The following is a 23,206-nucleotide window of genomic DNA, read 5'->3' as shown; positions in this document are numbered from 1 at the left end:
GCCTGACAGCCCCTGCCCCAGTGTATATAGCTTGCCAGCCCCTGCCCCTGTGTATATAGCCTGACAGCCCCTGCCCCAGTGTATATAGCCCCCCCCCCCCCCCCGTCGTGCAGCACAATAATACCGGATGGATCGCACAGAAGATCTATGGGTGCCGCCAGAAAGGCGAGTTTTGATTTATTTATTTTTTTTACTCGAGTATAAGCCGAGTTTGGGTTTTTCAGCACATTTTTTGTGCTGAAAAACTAGGCTTATACTCGAGTATATAAGGTACATAAGTGATCTGAACGAGTTATACTTTTACTTTCAACCCTTTGACACAATCCCCTAGATGCTGATGATGGGTTCTCATTTCATCATTGCCGATCACTTTAAGCTTCCAGAGAAAACAGAATAAGGAAACTACAGAAAGGAGAAGTTGTGAGGATACAAAGGGTTTAAGTTCCTGGAGAGAAGATCAGACAGAGAAGTAGAGGCAGCGGGTGAGTATCAGACTGGATGGGGGTGCAGTATGTGGGGTAATATTTGTGTAACCTATGAAGCTGATGTCTTATGGCCACTTTTGCACAATAACTACCGTAGATTATAAAGTTTTAATTCTATTTATCACAGAGAAATCATAAGCCAAGAAATTTCACTTATATAGATAGTAAATAATCCCCAGGCTGCCTTACAACTTCTTTTTACCCCTCTGTTTTTGGATGAAATTTTTTGTGTTTAGTTATGAAAAAAATTTGACAAAAATTTGGAAAAATTCTTTATTTTCAAAGTTCTAAATTCTCTACTTTTGATGCAAATAGTCATAGCACCCAAATAAATTCGTAACGTTTTTTAAGATTCCACATATTTTACTAGAATGTTATGAGGCTCAGAATTTATGGGCCATTTTTCTCATTTTTTTTGGAAAAGTACCAAAAACCCGTATTTAGATGGACCTGCTCTTGGCTGTGAGAGGCCTAAATAATAGTTAGACTAGTAAATTACCCCATTATGGAAACTACATACCTCAGCGTATGAAAAAGCACTTTTTTTAGAAATTTGTTAACCCTTTAGGTGTTTTAAAGGGGTTAAAACAAAATGGAGGTGCGGTCTACAAATTGTAATATTTGATAATACATTTATTTTGGGTGGAAAATGAAAATTTGCAATGGATTAAATGAAAAATGGCTCCACAAAGTTTAATACACCAATACCCCATATGTGGGGGTCTCCTGCGGTATGGGCGCACGGCCGGGGATAGAAGGGAAGGAGGCGCCATCCAGATCAGATTTGCTATGTCACATTGTACAGGCTATAACCTTTTTTCTTTTTTTATTGTGGACCTATAGGGGCTTATTTCTTTTGCCACATGAGATGCACTTTTCTGGTACGTAATTTTGGGGCATCTATAGCTAATTGGTAAAATTTTATTAACTCTTTGTTGGTGGAGGAAATTAAAATCATTAATTTTTAGGAAGTTTTTTTTTTTTTTGGCCATTTACCATACCATGAAAATAATATATTACCGTATATACTCGTGTATAAGCCGAGTTTTTCAGCACAAAAAATGTGCTGAAAAACCTAATCTCGGCTTATACACGAGTTAATAAAAAAAAAACACACACGTTAATAAAAAAAAAAAATTAATACTCACCCTCCGGCTCCCAGTCCTCGGCGGCGGCTCCTGGTCCTCGGCGGCGGCTCCCGGTCCTCGGCGGCGGCTCCTGGTCCTCGGCGGCGGCTCCCGGTCCTCGGCGGCAGCTCCCGATCCTCTGCGGCGGCTTCTCCCCTATATCTTCACGTGCCGGCAGTCGCGTCTATGTGACTTGCCGGCGGGCGCACAATATGATGTAGCGGTGTCGCCGCTGATGACGTCATCAGCGGCGACGCCGCCGCATCGCACTGTGCGCCCGCCGGCAAGTCGCATGGACGTGACTGCCGGCACGTGAAGATAGAAGAGAGAAGCCGCCGCAATGGATCGGGAGCTGCCACCGAGGACCGGGAGCCGCCGCCGAGGACCGGGAGCCACCACCGAGGACCAGGAGCCGCCGCCGAGGACCGGGAGCCGCCACTTAGCATCAAAGGTGAGTATCGTCGAAGGGTGAGTATTAAGTTTATTTTTTTATTATTCGCTAGGCATACTGAGGGCAGGCTGTATACTTTTTGGGGCAGGCTGTATACTTTTTGGGGCAGGCTGTAAACTTTTCGGGGCAGGCTGTAAACTTTTCGGGGCAGGCTCTATACTTTTCGGGGACAGGCTCTATACTTTTCGGGGACAGGCTCTATACTTTTCGGGGACAGGCTGTATACTTCATGGGGGCAGGCTGTATACTTCATGGGGGCAGGCTGTATACTTCATGGGGGCAGGCTGTATAATACATGGGGGCAGGCTGTATACTTCATGGGGGCAGGCTGTATACTTCATGGGGGCAGGCTGTATACTTCATGGGGGCAGGCTGATTGTATACTACTTGGGACAGGCTGTATACTACAGGGGCTGGCTGGTTGTATACTACAGGGGGCTAGCTGGCTGTATACTACACCCTCGGCTTATACTCGAGTCAATAGGTTTTCCCATTTTTTTGTGGTAAAATTAGGGGTCTCGGCTTATACTCGGGTCGGCTTATACTCGAGTATATACGGTATTTTTATTCTATGGGTCACCACAATTAGGAAAATACCTCATTTATATAGAGTTTTCATTTTTTCCCCAATTTTACTGAATTAAAAGTAATTTGTCAAAAATGTTGTTTATTTTGGCATCACCGTCTTTTCACAGGCATAACTTTTTTACTTTTCAGCTGACAAATCTGGTTAAGGGCTTATTTTTTGCGGGAAGCATTGTTCTTCTTTTGTCTTATTTTGGAGTGCGTAACAATTTTCAAACCGCTTTTTAGGGCATTTTTTAAAGGGTATTAATTAAAAATCATCTTCCCATTGGAGCGTGTTTTGGGGGATTTTTTTTTACGGGGTTCACTGTGCTGGTCCAATAATGATTTTGTTTTATTATGCAGATTGTCATGAACACAGCAATGCCAAATATGTGGGGGTTTTGTGTATTTTATTTAATTTTACTGAATAAAACCTAATTTGGAGAAAATCTTATTAATTTTAGCATCACTGTCTTTCAAATGCATAACTTTTAAATTTTTCGTCTGACAAATCTATTTAAGGGCTTATTTTTAGCGAGAAGAGTTGTTCTTTTTAGTGGTCTTAATTCAGAGTGGGTATCATTTTTAATCAATTTATAGATAATTTTTTTAAAGGTAATAATTAAACTTGATCATTTTTCTGAACATTTTTGCGTTTTTTCACCGGCGTTAACCGGCGTTTTTTCAGTATCATCAGCATAAAGAAGGTAAACCAAATCTGCTCATTGTTTGTCCATTGAGGGCAGTATAGAGGGAAAAAAGAAAACAATCTAGGACTGAGCCCTGAGGAACCCCAATAGACATGAGAGATCCAGAAAAGGAGACACTGAAAGTGCGGTCAGACAAATAAGAAGAAAACCTTGAGAGCACAATGACCTTCAGTCCAATGTCATGTGTTTTGATGGATATTAGTATTATTTAGCTCTGTATAAATCTGTAAATCGTGTATAAATCTGTATTGAAAGTTTTTGAAACACATTTTGTTGCACATGGATCATCGTCATCGGTGCTAGATGGCCAAATGATGGCTCTATGATACATATAGATAAGTATATAAACATATAAGATCAAAAGTTAGTACCATATATACTTGAGGATAAGCTGACCCGAGTATATGCCTAGACCCCTTATTTCAACACAAAACTGGGAAAACCTATTGACTCGAGTATAAGCCGAGGGTGGGAAATGCATTGGTCACAGCCTTCCAGTATATAGCCAGCCCCCTGTAGTATATAGTCTGCCAGCCCCTGTTGTATACAGCCTGCCCAGCCCCTCAGGTCCTTTGAATTCTTCCGCTCCTCTTCGGGACGTTCAGCTCCTTTTCAGGTCTTCACGCTCGGCCAGCACACAGAATGATGTCAGTGGCTTGCTGATGTCGTTGTTTGTGAGCTGCCGGCATTGCGAGGGGACCCGAAGAGGAGTGGAACTTCCTGAAGTGGAGCTGAAGCGGAGTGAAAGAACCAAAGATGATCTGAAGGACCCAAGGTGGCTCTGGAGCATCGAAACAAGCATAGGACATACGAATGACGTCGGATATGTGAGTTTTGACTTTTTTTTTTTCTTGACTCGAGTATAAGGCGAGTTAAAGTTTTTGAGCACATATTTTGTGCTGAAAAACTTAGCGTATACTCAAGTATATATGAATATACATTAGAGATGAGCGAGTATGCTCATCCGAGCTTGTTGCTCGGTGGAGTATTAGAATACTCGGACCGGGTCGTTGCTCGGACGAGTATTTCCCCTGCTCGATAACGAGCATTTAGTTAACGAAAGAACAGTGAAGAACAACACATTACAGATGTTTTCCTTGTCAGAACACATTGAAATCACACTATTCTTCACATTGCAGGTATGCGCGCGTGTCTCCCGCTAGGTTAGGAGATGTGCGCGAACATCTGGAATGTGAAGAATATTGTTCTTTCAATGTGTTCTGCACTTAAATGATCCTGTGTTCACTGTTTTCACTGTGTTCACTGTTTTTATTCTATTCTTCACATTCCAGATGTTCACGCACACCTCCTAACTTATCGGAAGACATGCGCGAACATCTGAAATGTGAAGAATGTGTAGAATAAAAACAGTGAACACAGTGAAAAGAGTGAACACAGGATCATTAAAGTGCAGAACACATTGAAAGAACACTATTCTTCACATTCCAGATGTTCGCGCACATCTCCTAACTTATCAGAATATACGCGCGCACACCTGCAATGTGAAGAATAGTGTTATTTCAATGTGTTCTTACAAGGAAAACATCTGCAATGTGTTATTCTGCACTGTTCTTTTAATGTGTTCTTTCAGTGAAAAAATGCTCGGGTCTCCTTTTGACTTCAATGGGGCTCGTTATTCGAGACGAGCACTCGGGCATCGGGAAAAGTTCGTATCGAATAACGAGCACCCGAGCATTTTAGTGCTCACTCATCTCTAATATACATATATTTATTTACCTTTTACTTTTTGCAACATATTTTCTCAGAACTTTTTGAATTATATTTTTCTACATAAATGCAGATTTCTATTTCGTCACGATGAGTAATTTTCATAATAATATGTTATTTTGTAATAAATATAATAATAATAATTTATACGCTTTTCTATAGAGTAAAAGAGAGAATGGATCCTGTGGATTATGACCTGAACATAACTAATACAACGATCCAAAATCTGGATTACAACTACACGTAAGTTAATATTTTATATTCAGATTTCATGGAAACCATTTCCCAGCATGCAGCATTTTATTCACTGCAGAATTTTCAGAAGTCATTTAGATTTTCTTATCAGAAGATCCAATACAGAGCAGTTGCCATGACCAGATCTTCCACCTATACGGAAGAACATCTTTGTCACATCTGGACATCTTCTTAGTCTTCATTCACACAACTGTATATGGGGCTGTGAGGAGGACACACAAATTGCTGCTATCTCATGGCTACTGTAGGGGTATATTTTGCACGATCAGGGGGCAGTGAACCCACCATGTCTCACGGACGCTGTGATGGGGGGACTGAGCAGCAATATGACTGAAGAACATGGTCAATGTCATCATGTTGACTGTGAGAGAGAAAGAAGCTATGATAGTAGTTCCCTTTTAGGCTAAATAAAACATTCAGTGATTCTGTGATATACTTATGGATAAAGAAATTGTTTTTTTTGTTTATGCAGAAAAAAAAACATGTTTAGAACCTCCATAACACAGAGAAGTTACACCAAGAAAGTCATCAGAGGCGGCAATCAATCATTCCTTATATGACTGGAGTTTGGAATGCACGGATATGGAGTTTAACGTCTCCATGCAATTAGCCATAGAACCTGCAGTTATACTTTGTCCTTGTGCCAGTGATAGGAATATTATCATAAGCTTCACTGATGAAAGGTGGACCTGTCCATTCAGCTTCAACATGCTGCTACAGTGGTCTCATATAGATGGTGTGGTGATGGGGTCCTTTAAGCCTGTGGAAACTGGGCTCATGCTCCCCATCCGTCTGCTCCTAGAACCATCTGTTGCCTTACTGGAACATTACAGATGTGCTCAGCATTATCTGAGATGGGGCAACTCACAATACAACCATTTGAAAGCCACACCTAGTGTAGACACCTTGTTACCAAATATATATTGATATTTATAAGGATCAATCCACTTCACAAATAGCAAACTGTGTTTTACTGATCAAGCAATCCAAATAGAGGGTCGGTACATTCCGAGAACTCCAGTTCTGTTTAGTAGAACTCTGTATCATTTCTGCACCTTTCTCTTCATTTGAAGCCTAAAAGAAATTAAATTGTTTCTCCCATATTGTGTCTTTGAAGGTCAATTTATGATGAGTGCAATGGAATTTCTTCTTATCAAGTGGACATTTTAATGAAGCTAACAATTACGTTATACAGCATAATTTTCATCCTTGGGATTATCGGGAATGGATTAGTCATCTGGATTGCCGGATTCAGGATGAAGACAATCAGTTCCGTGTGGTTCCTGCACCTGGCCATCGCTGACTTCCTGTTCTGTCTGTCTTTTCCTCTGCACATTGCCCGATGGGCTTTCCTTGCAGCATTTGTTTCATCAATGGAATTGCATTTTTTGAGCATTATTATGTTTGATATAAACATGAGCGCCAGTGTTCTCTTCCTGACGGCCATGAGTGTTGATCGCTGGGTATCGGTCATGTGGCCATTTTGGGCTAAAATTCATAGGACACAGAAACTAGTGAGAATCACCGCAGGAATTATCTGGGCGATGAGTTTTGTGTGCACCATTTTTTTCTCTTATAATATTCTTTTTTATTTTGGATACTTCAATAATCCAGTCCACAGCCCTGAACAGATCAGATTAGTTATTATGTTTGTGATCCCTTTCCTCATCATCTTCACCAGTTATGTCTCCATCTTCCTCAAAATCAGAAAAAGTAATAGACCCCAGAGATCTCAGAGACCCTACAGGATCATCACCGCTGTTATATTGTGTTTCTTTATCTGTTGGGCTCCATATCACATCTGGTTAATAACATTTGACAATTTTATAGGTATAATCAATTACAGCATATTGGATATTATTGCTACTGGCCTGGCTTATCTTAACAGTTGTATTAACCCATTCTTATATGGGTTTATGGGCCAAGATTTTAGACACAATTTCCTGAAATCTATCCCCTTCAGGCTTGAAAAAGCTTTAAGTGAACTTCCTGATGACCCCTGCAGGGAACCAGAGGATGGGGAACCTGCCCCTTCTGCACATGTTTAGCCTCTTCAAGATGACTATGTGGGTCATTTTGTACACACCAATCTTTGTTGATTGTTGGCAGATAGTTTCATTGTGTTCCTGATTAGTCATGGAGTGACCCTCTAATATCTTTATTTTGTATAACACCTTCACAATGACACCATACTAGGAAAATGGTCTTTGGAAATTAGTGGACAAAGCATGAAAATCTCCCCATCTCCTCCAGGTTTTATCTTTTTCCACCCCACTCCCCACCACGCCCAAAGTGGAGGACAGACGGGGAGCACTTCATGGGTGGGTATGCCTGGCCCACTGGATTTACTATAGTCTCCACCAAAAAACTAGCGGATAATAAAGTAGAAAACTCAACCAGGTCAGACAGCACCCGCATGTACTGAGAGGCTGGAGCCTCCTAGTAAATATAGGTGGCTTTACCCCAGAAAGGGAAATTTTTAGACTGCAGTTGAAAATGCTAATCTTAATTAATTCCTTTCAATGTGTTTGGTGTTGCTGTGTTCTCCTGCATGCGTTACCTACATCATATTAATCCTCACACATGAATGCTTTTCTTAAAGGGGTTTGCCAATGAAAGAAAGTTCTCAAATTTTAATGCCCCAGTGATGTTTACACAATAAAGATAATTTTTAACCCCTTACTTTACAATTGTACTCAGTTTTATTGATGTTTTAGGTCATAGTAAGATTCCAGAGTGTGAGCGGGGACTCTCTAAGCAGACACTTCATGATTCCTCTGTGCTATGAGATGCTGTGTGCTCACAATGTGCTTAGATTTTTAGGGCACAGGGTTTATATTTTATTTATCTTGTGATCATTCTACTAGTATCTGACACATAAAAACAGATAAGAGATGAGCGATACAATCCATGAGATGCATATAACACAAAATGTCACACTCAGCTCCACTAACTCACCTATAACACACACAGAGTCAGCTCTGCTGTACCTCCCTCCTAGATAAAGACCTCATCTATTTATAGCTTGTAGAGTAAGTCTCTGCATGCCTCTGCTTGCTGGCAAGAAGTACCTGAGCTGGTCTTGTAATGCAGGTGGAGGGACAGGAGGCAGAGAGTACTGCAGTGTGCAGACAAGAGAAGCTATTCATGACAACCCAAGACAACCAAAATTGTACATACCAGGACTGATAGAAACAGGTTGGAATTATATCTGTGAAATGCTGTATTTTTGTTAATAACAATGAATTAGAGAATGTGTTATTATGTTATCCTGAGTATATTTAAGAAACTTGTCTTTGTGGGAATATCCCTTTTAAAGACCATTGAAATAATAAAATATCTTAGAAAGTTTGTTTGTTTGTTCTTCAGCATTTGTTAGGATCCTAAGGAATGCTATGACATCAGCAATGACATCACAGGGATTCCCAGTGCAGAGGAAACTTATAGACTAACAGGGATGATCTGCATCCCCTTTGCATTTCTAGGCTCTTATGACAGCCTTTTACACTCACCGGCCACTTTATTAGGTACACCATGCTAGTAACGGGTTGGACCCCCTTTTGCCTTTAGAACTGCCTCAATTCTTCGTGGCATAGATTCAACAAGGTGCTGGAAGCATTCCTCAGAGATTTTGGTCCATATTGACATGATGGCATCACACAGTTGCCGCAGATTTGTCGGCTGTACATCCATGATGCGAATCTCCCTTTCCACCACATCCCAAAGATGCTCTATTGGATTGAGATCTGGTGACTGTGGAGGCCATTTGAGTACAGTGAACTCATTGTCATGGTCAAGAAACCAGCCTGAGATGATTCCAGCTTTATGATATGGCGCATTATCCTGCTGAAAGTAGCCATCAGATGTTACAGGGTACATTGTGCTCAAAAAGGGATGGACATGGTCAGCAACAATACTCAGGTAGGCTGTGGCGTTACAACGATGCTCAATTGGTACCAAGGGGCCCAAAGAGTGCCAAGAAAATATTCCCCACACCATGACACCACCACCACCATTCTCAACCGTTGATACAAGGCAGGATGGATCCATGCTTTCATGTTGTTGATGCCAAATTCTGACCCTACCATCCGAATGTCGCAGCAGAAATCAAGACTCATCAGACCAGGCAATGTTTTTCCAATCTTCTACTGTCCAATTTCGATGAGCTTGTGCAAATTGTAGCCTCAGTTTCCTGTTCTTAGCTGAAAGGAGTGGCAGCCGGTGTGGTCTTCTGCTGCTGTAGCCCATCTGCCTCAAAGTTCGACGTACTGTGCGTTCAGAGATGCTCTTCTGCTTACCTTGGTTGTAACGGGTGACGATTGAGTCACTGTTGCCTTTCTATCAGCTTGAACCAGTCTGCCCATTCTCCTCTGACCTCTGGCATCAACAAGGCATTTCCGCCCACAGAACTGCCGCTCACTGGATGTTTTTTCTTTTTTGGACCATTCTCTGTAAACCCTAGAGATGGTTGTGCATGAAAATCCCAGTAGATCAGCAGTTTCTGAAATACTCAGACCAGCCCTTCTGGCACCAACAACCATGCCACGTTCAAAGGCCTCAAATCACCTTTCTTCCCCATACTGATGCTCGGGAGAACTGCAGGAGATTGTCTTGACCATGTCTACATGCCTAAATGCACTGAGTTGCCGCCATGTGATTGGCTGATTAGAAATTAAGTGTTAACGAGCAGTTGGACAGGTGTACCTAATAAAGTGGCCGGTGAGTGTATATTACTGCTATCCTTGAGAAATGTATTGAAACAGCAGGTAGATAATGTGCTGATCACCTGTGCCCATATCTATAGTGAAGCTTTGACTAAAGCTTTTTGGTATTTAGAACATTCTAATTCACCTATAGGAGCCAAAAGGGATCCACGTAAAACTAAAGTAGGGATTTTGTGAAAATTAGTCATGGAAGAATTGACCTTAAACCATAGTATGGGAAAGTAAGCTGACTGACCACCGGGGGGCGAACCACATCTTGGGGTACTGGGCAGATCATTGCTTCCTTCTGTATGTCTAGTGTCTAATTGTTCTTTTAAGGTTCTATTTCTATTGACCTTGTTGCAGTAACTGACTGCACCCCATGACAGATGGACTGGTCTGATTATGCAGTGAATACTTGGGGGGAGGGGGGTTGCACAATCTCTGTTACAGTAGCTGACTGCACCCCCATGACAGATGGACTGTTCTGATTATGCAGTGAATACTTGGGGGGCTGCACAATCTGTGTTATTAGTTCCGCTAACCCTGAAGAGATGAATTGTTTGCTTGTCCCATATTATTTTGGTGACACCGGCCATGTTTTTGATTTTAAGTGATGTATTTTAACGGCTTATTTTTATATGGGGCCTGTCTGTTAGTGGAAGTAATTAATAAAATGAAATATTGAAAATTTTGACTTTTTTGCATTGTGCTTTGCTGATAATTATATATTTTAGATTGTCGGACTGAGGTACCTAGGACCCACCAGAAAAACTGATTCCAGGGGCCCCCTAAATATTACTATTGCTGTAGTCAAGGATTCAGGAATTCCTAGGCAGTGGTGGAGGAGGCTGGGAAATAAAAGATAAAGTATTACATGTGTCCTTCCCTCTCTTCTTGTGTAACAGAGACTCCAGGCAGGGGCTTTCCTCAATTATTTTAATATAGACTCTGCATCATAAATACAAAACATTAAAACATATTAACCCTTTCATGACTGCCATATTTACGTCTTAATTCCACAGACTCAACATTACATATAGCACATGTATAGAGGTCATGGCAGGGGCACACTGAAACGATTGCATCTTCTAAAGACAGTTCTGATATCATTTTAAAGAGGAGAATCTCCACTTAAGTACTACACAAGGATTGTTTTTCTAGGCCTTTCACGGAAATTTTCAAATGCATTTATGAGCATGTGTGTACTTGTCTTTGCAGCGTGTATATGGTCTATGTGTAATTTAATGTTTAGGATGGGGGTTTAGGCTGGGAGGGTTTAAGTGTATGTGCTTTAATGTAAAGTTTACTCTTGAGCTTATTGGAGTCTTTCTAATTCATTGCAAAAAATAAAATATGTATAATATTTAGAGATGAGCGAACACTAAAATGCTCGGGTACTCGTTATTCGAGACGAACTTTTCCCGATGCTCGAGTGCTCGTCTCGAATAACGAACCCCATTGAAGTCAATGGGAGACTCGAGCATTTTTCAAGGGGACCAAGGCTCTGCACAGGGAAGCTTGGCCAAACACCTGGGAACCTCAGAAAAGGATGGAAACACCACGGAAATGGACAGGAAACAGCAGGGGCAGCATGCATGGATGCCTCTGAGGCTGCTTAATCGCACCATTATGCCGAAATTATGGGCAACAGCATGGCCATGACAGAGTGACAGAATGAAGCTAGATAGCATCTAAAACATCCAATAATTGACCCTGACACTATAGGGGACGGCATGCAGAGGCAGCGGCAGCAGCGGCAGGCATGGCAACATACCCTAAATGGACTCAGGCTTCAAACCAATGGGTAGCAGAGAGGAACCAAAGGAGGTGAGCAAGAAGCGCTCAAATAATATCGGTACATGATAAAAGTTTGCCAGTATATTTTGTGGATTACACAGCAGGGTGGCGACAAAGTTAACATGGAAGCCATGAAAACAACCCAAAATTCTGCCTGACACAGCTCGTTTGATAAGGGGACCATGTATGGAGGCAGTGAACTAGTAGTAGATTAAAGGTGCTGCAGTTAAAACTATGTTAGTTGGATCTTGGCATGGAGCTGGCGCTCCGCTGCCAGGCGAGCTTTCGCCAATCCAAGCCCCTGTCTCTAGGCTACTCCCCAAACAGCACTTCTAAGAACCTTTTGTATAAGATCAAGTGTAGTAGCGTTCTTATAAGTTTAGGATATGCCGGGTGAGGGGAATGTAAACAGATGCGCAAGAAGCGCTGAAATAATATCCCTAAATGGTAAAAGTTTGCAAGTATATTTTGGGGATTACACAGCAGGGTGGCGACAAAGTTAACAACTTTGATGTGGAATGCCCTGTAATAGCTCTTGGGCGGTGTGCCTTTTATCGCCTAGGCTCAGCAGTTTCAGCACCGCCTGCTGTCGCTTAGCGACGGCACTGCTGCTGTGCCTAGAGCTACCGACTGATGGCGCCATGCCCACGGATGGTAATTCGGAGGAGGAGGAGGTGGAGGAGGGGTGGGAGGAGGTATAGTAGGCCTTTGAGACCTGGACCGAGGTAGGCCCCGCAATTCTCTGCGTCGGCAGTATATGACCAGCCCCAGGGTCAGACTCGGTCCCAGCCTGCACCAAGTTAAGTGTAGTAGCGTTCTTATAAGTTTGGGATATGGCGGGTGAGGGGAATGTAAACAGATGCGCAAGAAGCGCATGATGCGCATGGAGCTGGCGCTCCGCTGCCAGGCGAGCTTTCGCCAATGCAAGCCCCTGTCTCTAGGCTACTCCCCAAACAGCACTTCTAAGAACCTTTTGTATAAGATCAAGTGTAGTAGCGTTCTTATAAGTTTAGGATATGCCGGGTGAGGGGAATGTAAACAGATGCGCAAGAAGCGCATGATGCGCATGGAGCTGGCGCTCCGCTGCCAGGCGAGCTTTCGCCAATTCAAGCCCCTGTCTCTAGGCTACTCCCCAAACAGCACTTCTAAGAACCTTTTGTATAAGATCAAGTGTAGTAGCGTTCTTATAAGTTTAGGATATGCCGGGTGAGGGGAATGTAAACAGATGCGCAAGAAGCGCATGATGCGCATGGAGCTGGCGCTCCGCTGCCAGGCGAGCTTTCGCCAATTCAAGCCCCTGTCTCTAGGCTACTCCCCAAACAGCACTTCTAAGAACCTTTTGTATAAGATCAAGTGTAGTAGCGTTCTTATAAGTTTAGGATATGCCGGGTGAGGGGAATGTAAACAGATGCGCAAGAAGCGCTGAAATAATATCCCTAAATGGTAAAAGTTTGCAAGTATATTTTGGGGATTACACAGCAGGGTGGCGACAAAGTTAACAACTTTGATGTGGAATGCCCTGTAATAGCTCTTGGGCGGTGTGCCTTTTATCGCCTAGGCTCAGCAGTTTCAGCACCGCCTGCTGTCGCTTAGCGACGGCACTGCTGCTGTGCCTAGAGCTACCGACTGATGGCGCCATGCCCACGGATGGTAATTCGGAGGAGGAGGAGGTGGAGGAGGGGTGGGAGGAGGTATAGTAGGCCTTTGAGACCTGGACCGAGGTAGGCCCCGCAATTCTCTGCGTCGGCAGTATATGACCAGCCCCAGGGTCAGACTCGGTCCCAGCCTGCACCAAGTTAAGTGTAGTAGCGTTCTTATAAGTTTGGGATATGGCGGGTGAGGGGAATGTAAACAGATGCGCAAGAAGCGCATGATGCGCATGGAGCTGGCGCTCCGCTGCCAGGCGAGCTTTCGCCAATGCAAGCCCCTGTCTCTAGGCTACTCCCCAAACAGCACTTCTAAGAACCTTTTGTATAAGATCAAGTGTAGTAGCGTTCTTATAAGTTTAGGATATGCCGGGTGAGGGGAATGTAAACAGATGCGCAAGAAGCGCATGATGCGCATGGAGCTGGCGCTCCGCTGCCAGGCGAGCTTTCGCCAATTCAAGCCCCTGTCTCTAGGCTACTCCCCAAACAGCACTTCTAAGAACCTTTTGTATAAGATCAAGTGTAGTAGCGTTCTTATAAGTTTAGGATATGCCGGGTGAGGGGAATGTAAACAGATGCGCAAGAAGCGCATGATGCGCATGGAGCTGGCGCTCCGCTGCCAGGCGAGCTTTCGCCAATTCAAGCCCCTGTCTCTAGGCTACTCCCCAAACAGCACTTCTAAGAACCTTTTGTATAAGATCAAGTGTAGTAGCGTTCTTATAAGTTTAGGATATGCCGGGTGAGGGGAATGTAAACAGATGCGCAAGAAGCGCATGATGCGCATGGAGCTGGCGCTCCGCTGCCAGGCGAGCTTTCGCCAATTCAAGCCCCTGTCTCTAGGCTACTCCCCAAACAGCACTTCTAAGAACCTTTTGTATAAGATCAAGTGTAGTAGCGTTCTTATAAGTTTAGGATATGCCGGGTGAGGGGAATGTAAACAGATGCGCAAGAAGCGCTGAAATAATATCCCTAAATGGTAAAAGTTTGCAAGTATATTTTGGGGATTACACAGCAGGGTGGCGACAAAGTTAACAACTTTGATGTGGAATGCCCTGTAATAGCTCTTGGGCGGTGTGCCTTTTATCGCCTAGGCTCAGCAGTTTCAGCACCGCCTGCTGTCGCTTAGCAACGGCACTGCTGCTGTGCCTAGAGCTACCGACTGATGGCGCCATGCCCACGGATGGTAATTCGGAGGAGGAGGAGGTGGAGGAGGGGTGGGAGGAGGTATAGTAGGCCTTTGAGACCTGGACCGAGGTAGGCCCCGCAATTCTCTGCGTCGGCAGTATATGACCAGCCCCAGGGTCAGACTCGGTCCCAGCCTGCACCAAGTTAAGTGTAGTAGCGTTCTCATAAGTTTGGGATATGGCGGGTGAGGGGAATGTAAACAGATGCGCAAGAAGCGCATGATGCGCATGGAGCTGGCGTTCCGCTGCCAGGCGAGCTTTCGCCAATCCAAGCCCCTGTCTCTAGGCTACTCCCCAAACAGCACTTCTAAGAACCTTTTGTATAAGATCAAGTGTAGTAGCGTTCTTATAAGTTTAGGATATGCCGGGTGAGGGGAATGTAAAAAGATGCGCAAGAAGCGCTGAAATAATATCCCTAAATGGTAAAAGTTTGCCAGTATATTTTGGGGATTACACAGCAGGGTGGCGACAAAGTTAACAACTTTGATGTGGAATCCATGAAAACAACCCAAATTTCTGCCTGACACACCTCGTTTGATAAAGGGACGATGTATGGAGGCAGCTATATGGACGACTTTTGGAGGTAGCAATGGAGACAACGTGTGGAGGCTGCTATGGAGACAATTTAATTTGGATAGTGCCTGTATGTGGCAGTCCCAAACATTTTTCAAACCAGAGGAGCAGGTAGGTGGCCCTGCAGTAAAATGGAATAGATTGAGTGCCTGTATGTGGCAGTCCCAAAAATTGTTCAAACCAGAGGAGCAGGTAGGTGGCCCTGCAGTAAAATGGAATAGATTGAGTGCCTGTATGTGGCAGTCCCAAAAATGTTTCAAACCAGAGGAGCAGGTAGGTGGCCCTCCAGTAAAATGGAATAGATTGAGTGCCTGTATGTGGCAGTCCCAAAAATGTTTCAAACCAGAGGAGCAGGTAGGTGGCCCTGCAGTAAAATGGAATAGATTGAGTGCCTGTATGTGGCAGTCCCAAAAATGTTTCAAACCAGAGGAGCAGGTAGGTGGCCCTCCAGTAAAATGGAATAGATTGAGTGCCTGTATGTGGCAGTCCCAAAAATGTTTCAAACCAGAGGAGCAGGTAGGTGGCCCTGCAGTAAAATGGAATAGATTGAGTGCCTGTATGTGGCAGTCCCAAAAATGTTTCAAACCAGAGGAGCAGGTAGGTGGCCCTCCAGTAAAATGGAATAGATTGAGTGCCTGTATGTGGCAGTCCCAAAAATTGTTCAAACCAGAGGAGCAGGTAGGTGGCCCTGCAGTAAAATGGAATAGATTGAGTGCCTGTATGTGGCAGTCCCAAAAATTGTTCAAACCAGAGGAGCAGGTAGGTGGCCCTGCAGTAAAATGGAATAGATTGAGTGCCTGTATGTGGCAGTCCCAAAAATGTTTCAAACCAGAGGAGCAGGTAGGTGGCCCTCCAGTAAAATGGAATAGATTGAGTGCCTGTATGTGGCAGTCCCAAAAATGTTTCAAACCAGAGGAGCAGGTAGGTGGCCCTGCAGTAAAATGGAATAGATTGAGTGCCTGTATGTGGCAGTCCCAAAAATGTTTCAAACCAGAGGAGCAGGTAGGTGGCCCTCCAGTAAAATGGAATAGATTGAGTGCCTGTATGTGGCAGTCCCAAAAATTGTTCAAACCAGAGGAGCAGGTAGGTGGCCCTGCAGTAAAATGGAATAGATTGAGTGCCTGTATGTGGCAGTCCCAAAAATTTTTTAAAACAGAGGACCGGGTAGGTGGCCCTCCAGAAAAATGGAATAGATTGAGTGCCTGTATGTGGCACTCACAAAAATTGTTTCAAACAGAGGACCGGGTAGGTGGCCCTCCAGAAAAATTAAATGCATGAAGTACTATAGCAAGAGCCAGTGGGCCCTGTCAAAAAATAGCCATTTTCCTCTGCTTTACTGTACAAAGAGGAGGAGAAGGAGGAAAATGAGGAGGAGGAGGAGGAGTGGATCAATTATTCAGGTTGAGCTTCCTTCACCTGGTGGAGATTGGAAATTCTGAGAAATCCAGCCTTTATTCATTTTAATAAGCGTCAGCCTGTCAGCGCTGTCAGTCGACAGGCGTGTACGCTTATCGGTGATGATGCCACCAGCTGCACTGAAAACCCGCTCGGACAAGACGCTAGCGGCAGGGCAGGCAAGAACCTCCAAGGCGTACAGCGCCAGTTCGTGCCACATGTCCAGCTTTGAAACCCAGTAGTTGTAGGGAGCTGTGTGATCATTTAGGACGATGGTATGGTCAGCTACGTACTCCCTCACCATCTTTCTGTAAAGATCAGCCCTACTCTGCCGAGACTGGGGACAGGTGACAGTGTCTTGCTGGGGTGACATAAAGCTGGCAAAAGCCTTGTAAAGCGTACCCTTGCCAGTGCTGGACAAGCTGCCTGCTCGCCTACTCTCCCTCGCTACTTGTCCCGCAGAACTACGCACTCTGCCGCTAGCGCTGTCAGAAGGGAAATACTGTTTCAGCTTGTGCACCAGGGCCTGCTGGTATTCATGCATTCTCACACTCCTTTCCTCTCCAGGGATGAGAGTGGGAAGATTTTGCTTGTACCGTGGGTCCAGGAGAGTGAACACCCAGTAATCGGTGCTGGAATAAATTCTTTGAACGCGAGGGTCACGGGATAGGCAGCCTAGCATGAAATCTGCCATATGCGCCAGAGTACCAACGCGTAAGAATTCACTCCCCTCACTGGCCTGACTGTCCATTTCCTCCTCCTCCAACTCCTCCAACTCCTCTTCTTCTGCCCATACACGCTGAACAGTGAAGGACTCAACAATGGTCCCCTCTTGTGTCTCGCCAACATTCTCCTCCTCTTCCTCCTCATCCTCCTCCACCTCCACCTCCTCCGATATGCGCTGAGAAACAGACCTCAGGGTGCTTTGGCTATCAACAAGGGAATATTCTTCCCCCGTCTCTTGTGACGAGCGCAAAGCTTCCGACTTCATGCTGACCAGAGAGTTTTTCAACAGGCCAAGCAGCGGGATGGTGAGGCTGATGATGGCGGCATCGCCACTGACCATCTGTGTTGACTCCTCAAAGTTACTCAGCACCTGACAGATATCAGACATCCACGTCCACTCCTCATTGTAGACTTGAGGAAGCTGACTGACCTGACTACCAGTTCTGGTGGAAGTTGACATCTGGCAGTCTACAATCGCTCTGCGCTGCTGGTAAACTCTGGATAACATGGTCAGTGTTGAATTCCACCTCGTGGGCACGTCGCACAACAGTCGGTGAGCGGGCAGTTGGAGGCGGCGCTGCGCTGCCCTGAGAGTGGCAGCATCTGGGCTGGACTTCCTGAAATGCGCACAGATGCGGCGCACCTTCGTGAGCAAATCAGACAGATTGGGGTATGTCTTGAGGAAACGCTGCACTATCAGATTTAACACATGGGCCAGGCATGGCACATGTGTCAGTCTGCCGAGTTGCAGAGCCGCCACCAGGTTACGGCCGTTGTCACACACAACCATTCCCGGCTTGAGGTTCAGCGGTGCCAGCCACAGATCAGTCTGCGCCGTGATGCCCTGTAATAGCTCTTGGGCGGTGTGCCTTTTGTCGCCTAGGCTCAGCAGTTTGAGCACCGCCTGCTGTCGCTTAGCGACGGCACTGCTGCTGTGCCTAGAGCTACCGACTGATGGCGCCGTGCCCACGGATGGTAGTTCGGAGGAGGAGGTGGAGGAGGGGTGGGAGGAGGAGGAGGCATAGTAGGCCTGAAACACCTGGACCGAGGTAGGCCCCGCAATCCTCGGCGTCGGCAGTATATGAGCAGCCCCAGGGTCAGACTCGGTCCCAGCCTCCACCAAGTTAACCCAATGTGCCGTCAGCGATATATAGTGGCCCTGCCCGCCAGCACTCGTCCACGTGTCCGTGGTCAGGTGGACCTTGTCAGAAACGGCGTTGGTCAGGGCACGGATGATGTTGTCTGACACGTGCTGGTGCAGGGCTGGGACGGCACATCGGGAAAAGTAGTGGCGGCTGGGGACCGAATACCGAGGGGCGGCCGCCGCCATGAGGTTGCGAAAGGCCTCGGTCTCTACTAGCCTATAGGGCAGCATCTCCAGGCTAAGCAATCTGGAGATGTGCACATTAAGGGCTTGGGCGTGCGGGTGGGTTGCACTATATTTGCGTTTCCGCTCCAGCGTCTGGGGTATGGAGAGCTGAACGCTGGTGGATGCTGTGGAGGATCGTGGAGGCGACGATGGGGTTTTTGTGGCAGGGTCCTGGGCAGGGGGCTGACTAGCAGCTGACACAGGGGAAGGAGCAGTGGTGTGCACGGCCGGAGGTGAACGGGCTTGTTGCCACTGAGTGGGGTGCTTAGCATTCATATGCCTGCGCATACTGGTGGTAGTTAAGCTAGTAGTGGTGGAACCCCTGCTGAGCCTGGTTTGGCAAATGTTGCACACCACAGTCCGTCGGTCATCCGGTGTTTCCTTAAAGAACCTCCACACTTCTGAAGATCTAGCCCTCGCCGCAAGAGCCCTCACCACGGGAGCTTCACTAGTTGACAGTGGCGCTGATGCACCAGCTCTGGCCCTGCCTCTCCGTCTGGCCCCACCACTGCCTCTTCCAACCTGTTCAGGTCGAGGACTCTCCTCCGTCTCAGAAGCACTGTGTTCACCCGGCCTCTCAACCCAGCTTGGGTCTGTCACCTCATCATCCTCCGATCCCTCAGTCTGCTCCCCCCTCGGACTTCCTGCCCTGACAACAACTTCCCCACTGTCTGACAACCGTGTCTCCTCATCGTCGGACACCTCTTTACACACTTCCACTACGTCAAGAAGGTCATCATCACCCACAGACTGTGACTGGTGGAAAACCTGGGCATCGGAAAATTGCTCAGCAGCAACCGGACAAGTGGTTTGTGACTGTGGGAAGGGTCCAGAAAACAGTTCCTCAGAGTATGCCGGTTCAAATGCCAAATTTTCCTGGGAGGGGGCAGACTGGGGGGGAGGAGGCTGAGGTGCAGGAGCTGGAGGAGTGGCGATTTCGGTGACATGGGTGGACTGCGTGGAAGACTGACTGGTGGTGGACAAATTGCTCGAAGCATTGTCAGCAATCCACGACATCACCTGTTCGCACTGTTCTGGCCTCAACAGTGCTCTACCACGAGTCCCAGTAACTTCAGACATGAACCTAGGGAGTGTAGCTCTGCGGCGTTCCCCTGCTCCCTCATCAGCAGGTGGTGTCTCACCCCGCCCAGGACCACGGCCTCTGACCCCTGCAGTAGTTGGACGCCCACGTCCCCGCCCTCGTCCTCTACCCCTAGCCCTCGGGTTAAACATTTTTAAAATGAGAGTTATAACTTTATTTTTTTTTTTACTTTTTTTTGTTTTTTTTTGTGTTTTTTTTTTTTTTTTTGTGTTTTTTGTTTTTTTTTGAGTTTTTAAAACCAAACAATGCTATCCTATTGCTATGGCTATTTTCTAGCCAAGTATCAAAGGAAGCACAGTACTATGCCAGATGAGATGACACTGAGTTATTGCCTAATAGAAATCCAACCCCTACTGAATTTTGCCACTTCGGCCTTTGCTATGGATATGTGCGCCACTAAGCGCAGAACACAGCGGTCGCAAGTCCCACTACAAATTGCTCAGAATTGGCAAGTACATGCACTGCAGAAACTACAGTCACCAGCAGATCAACCAGAAATCAAATATATAGAACGCTACTGTAGGCTTCAAGAAGCTGTTTGTATTCTCCTATGGCTATTTTCTAGCCAAGTATCAAAGGAAGCACAGTACTATGCCAGATGAGATGACACTGAGTTATTGCCTAATAGAAATCCAACCCCTACTGAATTTTGCCACTTCAGCCTTTGCTATGGATATGTGCGCCACTAAGCGCAGAACACAGCGGTCGCAAGTCTCACTACAAATTGCTCAGAATTGGCAAGTACATGCACTGCAGAAACTACAGTCACCAGCAGATCAACCAGAAATCAAATATATAGAACGCTACTGTAGGCTTCAAGAAGCTGTTTGTATTCTCCTATGGCTATTTTCTAGCCAAGTATCAAAGGAAGCACAGTACTATGCCAGATGAGATGACACTGAGTTATTGCCTAATAGAAATCCAACCCCTACTGAATTTTGCCACTTCAGCCTTTGCTATGGATATGTGCGCCACTAAGCGCAGAACACAGCGGTCGCAAGTCCCACTACAAATTGCTCAGAATTGGCAAGTACATGCACTGCAGAAACTACAGTCACCAGCAGATCAACCAGAAATCAAATATATAGAACGCTACTGTAGGCTTCAAGAAGCTGTTTGTATTCTCCTATGGCTATTTTCTAGCCAAGTATCAAAGGAAGCACAGTACTATGCCAGATGAGATGACACTGAGTTATTGCCTAATAGAAATCCAACCCCTACTGAATTTTCCCACTTCGGTCTTTGCTATGGATATGTGTGCCACTAAGAGCTAAACACAACGGTAGCAAGTCCCCCTGCTAATTCCTCACAAAATGGTAAAAGATGCAAATTAAAATAAAAAAAGTAGAACGTTATTGTAGCCCTAAGAAGGGCTGTTGGGTTCTTTGAGAATCACTCCTGCCTAACAGTAAGCTAATAGAACACCCTAACGCTTTCCCTGAGCAGCAGCAGCTCTCTCCCTAGCGGCATCCAGAGACAGAATGATCCGAGCAGCGCGGCCAGCGGCTAGTCTATCCCAGGGTCACCTGATCTGGCCAGCCAACCACTGCTATCGACGTGTAAGGGTACCACGTCATGCTGGGTGGAGTGCAGAGTCTCCTGGCTTGTGATTGGCTCTGTTTCTGGCCGCCAAAAAGCAAAACGGCGGGAGCTGCCATTTTCTCGAGCGGGCGAAGTATTCGTCCGAGTAACGAGCAGTTTCGAGTACCCTAATGCTCGACCGAGCATCAAGCTCGGACGAGCATGTTCGCTCATCTCTAATAATATTGTATAAGGTGAAATTTAGTTTGTGTACGATTACTATGGAATCTTATAGGAATACAGCAAGAAACATTGAGATGAAACATAAATTCCTGAAAAAATGCAATATTAAAAAAAGACAAAAGTAACACTGATGAATGCTGGGGCCACTTTGTATCAACCAGTTTTATCACTTATGACTTGTCCTTCATTTACATTTCTAACCACAAAGTTATATCTATTATCCCTGTAAAGTGGCTGATTGCGGAATTGCGGATGAAAACATCTGAGAATATCTACAATATGAGTTGGAATATAACAGTAAGTGTTCAATTGCCGCTCCTTCGGGGGAGTAGATGTGTCCTACTATAAGCCTTAACACTTGGATACGTCACCGAGGACCCCTCCTCACCCCTGAAAGCGGCATCAGCAGGAGATTGGCTGTTTCCCCAGTGATGTCACTGTTCTTGTATGGGAAAGGACATTACCTGAATCCCCCTCCTGTTTGGCGATGTATCCGCTCAGCGAGGCTGGGGGGGGGGGGGGGATTGAGGCAGCATGCTGCAACCACTCCCGATAGGCTTCTATTGCCTCTTCTAAAAGCATATGTCCCGAAGCAGGAGGGAGCAGGATGGAAAGATGTAGCTTGCAAAATCTTTCCATCCTGCCTTTTTCGATGGATCCGACGCATAGTGGTCAGATGGAGGCAACAACTATGCCTCCATCTGCCACTTTGGGGGTCATTTACTAAGGGCCCGATTTGCGTGTTACCCGAATATTTCCGATTTGCGCCAATTTCCCCTGAATTGCACCGGGATTTTGGCGCACGCGATCGGATTGTGGCGCATCGGCGCTGGCATGCAACGGAAATCGGGGGACGTGGCCGAACGGAAACCCGACGGATTCGGAAAAATCCGTTGCATTTAAAAAAAAAATGTGTTGTGGAGCTTGCACTTACCTTCACTCAGCCCGGCTTGGTGTATTCCACTGCGTTCCGGGGAACTTCATCGCAGCAGCGCCACCTGGTGGACGTCAGAGGAACTGCCTTAATAAATCCCGGCGGGACCCGAATCCAGCGCAGAGAACGCGCCGCTGGATCGTGAATGGACCGGGTAAGTAAATCTGCCCTATATGTCAATGTGTACACGCAGTGTATACATAAAACACAATGGGGCAGATTTATCAAGCTGTCTGAAAGTCAGACTATTTCTAGTTGCCCATGGCAACCAATCACAGGTCAGCTTTCATTTTACCAGTGCTCATGAATATTTTAAAGGGGGCTGTGATTGGTTGCCATGGGCAACTGAGAATATTCTGACAGCTTGTCATATCTACCTCAATGTGATCCCAGCCTGAGTCCTCCAGAGTGAGACATTTCTACATTATTATATGAGGTTCCTGATGAAGTTAACCCCTCAACTTACAAACCTTTGAAGCAAATCGTCTTTCCTTTGAAACTTTTAAGCTTGTAAAGCCAAATGTATCGAATATTTCCCCCGATTTCTCACTGCACCACACAATGTCCGTTGCTGTGACTGATACACGTTGCCCCATTCCATATTGTTACAAACTTCCTAAGAGAAACTGTATTTTAACCGGTTTCAATTGTTTGAGATATGGACAAATAAACTCTGCAGCAACATAA

The 23,206-nt window shown here is 45.6% G+C and overlaps 1 protein-coding gene across 1 annotated transcript; it reads left to right on the top strand.

Annotated features, from left to right (window-relative positions):
* Positions 1-4,002: 4,002 nt before the first annotated feature.
* LOC140065830 (formyl peptide receptor 2-like) lies at positions 4,003-7,371 on the top strand. The gene is made up of 3 exons (XM_072113385.1): positions 4,003-4,115; positions 5,231-5,311; positions 6,441-7,371. Exons 1-3 carry the CDS (start codon positions 4,003-4,005, stop codon positions 7,369-7,371), a joined length of 1,125 nt encoding a protein of 374 aa, XP_071969486.1.
* The last annotated feature ends 15,835 nt before the right edge of the window (positions 7,372-23,206 follow it).

Source organism: Engystomops pustulosus, chromosome 6 (assembly GCF_040894005.1).
Source record: "Engystomops pustulosus chromosome 6, aEngPut4.maternal, whole genome shotgun sequence".
Lineage (NCBI taxonomy): Eukaryota > Metazoa > Chordata > Amphibia > Anura > Leptodactylidae > Engystomops > Engystomops pustulosus.
This window is presented reverse-complemented; position numbering and strand designations above follow the sequence as displayed.

Coding starts and splice junctions, on each gene's coding strand:
- LOC140065830 (XM_072113385.1), top strand. CDS start 4,003: ATGTCGTTGTTTGTGAGCTGCCGGCATTGCGAGGGGACCCGAAGAGGA. Junction 4,116..5,230: donor GATGATCTGAAGGACCCAAG/GTGGCTCTGGAG, acceptor GCTTTTCTATAG/AGTAAAAGAGAGAATGGATC. Junction 5,312..6,440: donor AATCTGGATTACAACTACAC/GTAAGTTAATAT, acceptor GTGTCTTTGAAG/GTCAATTTATGATGAGTGCA.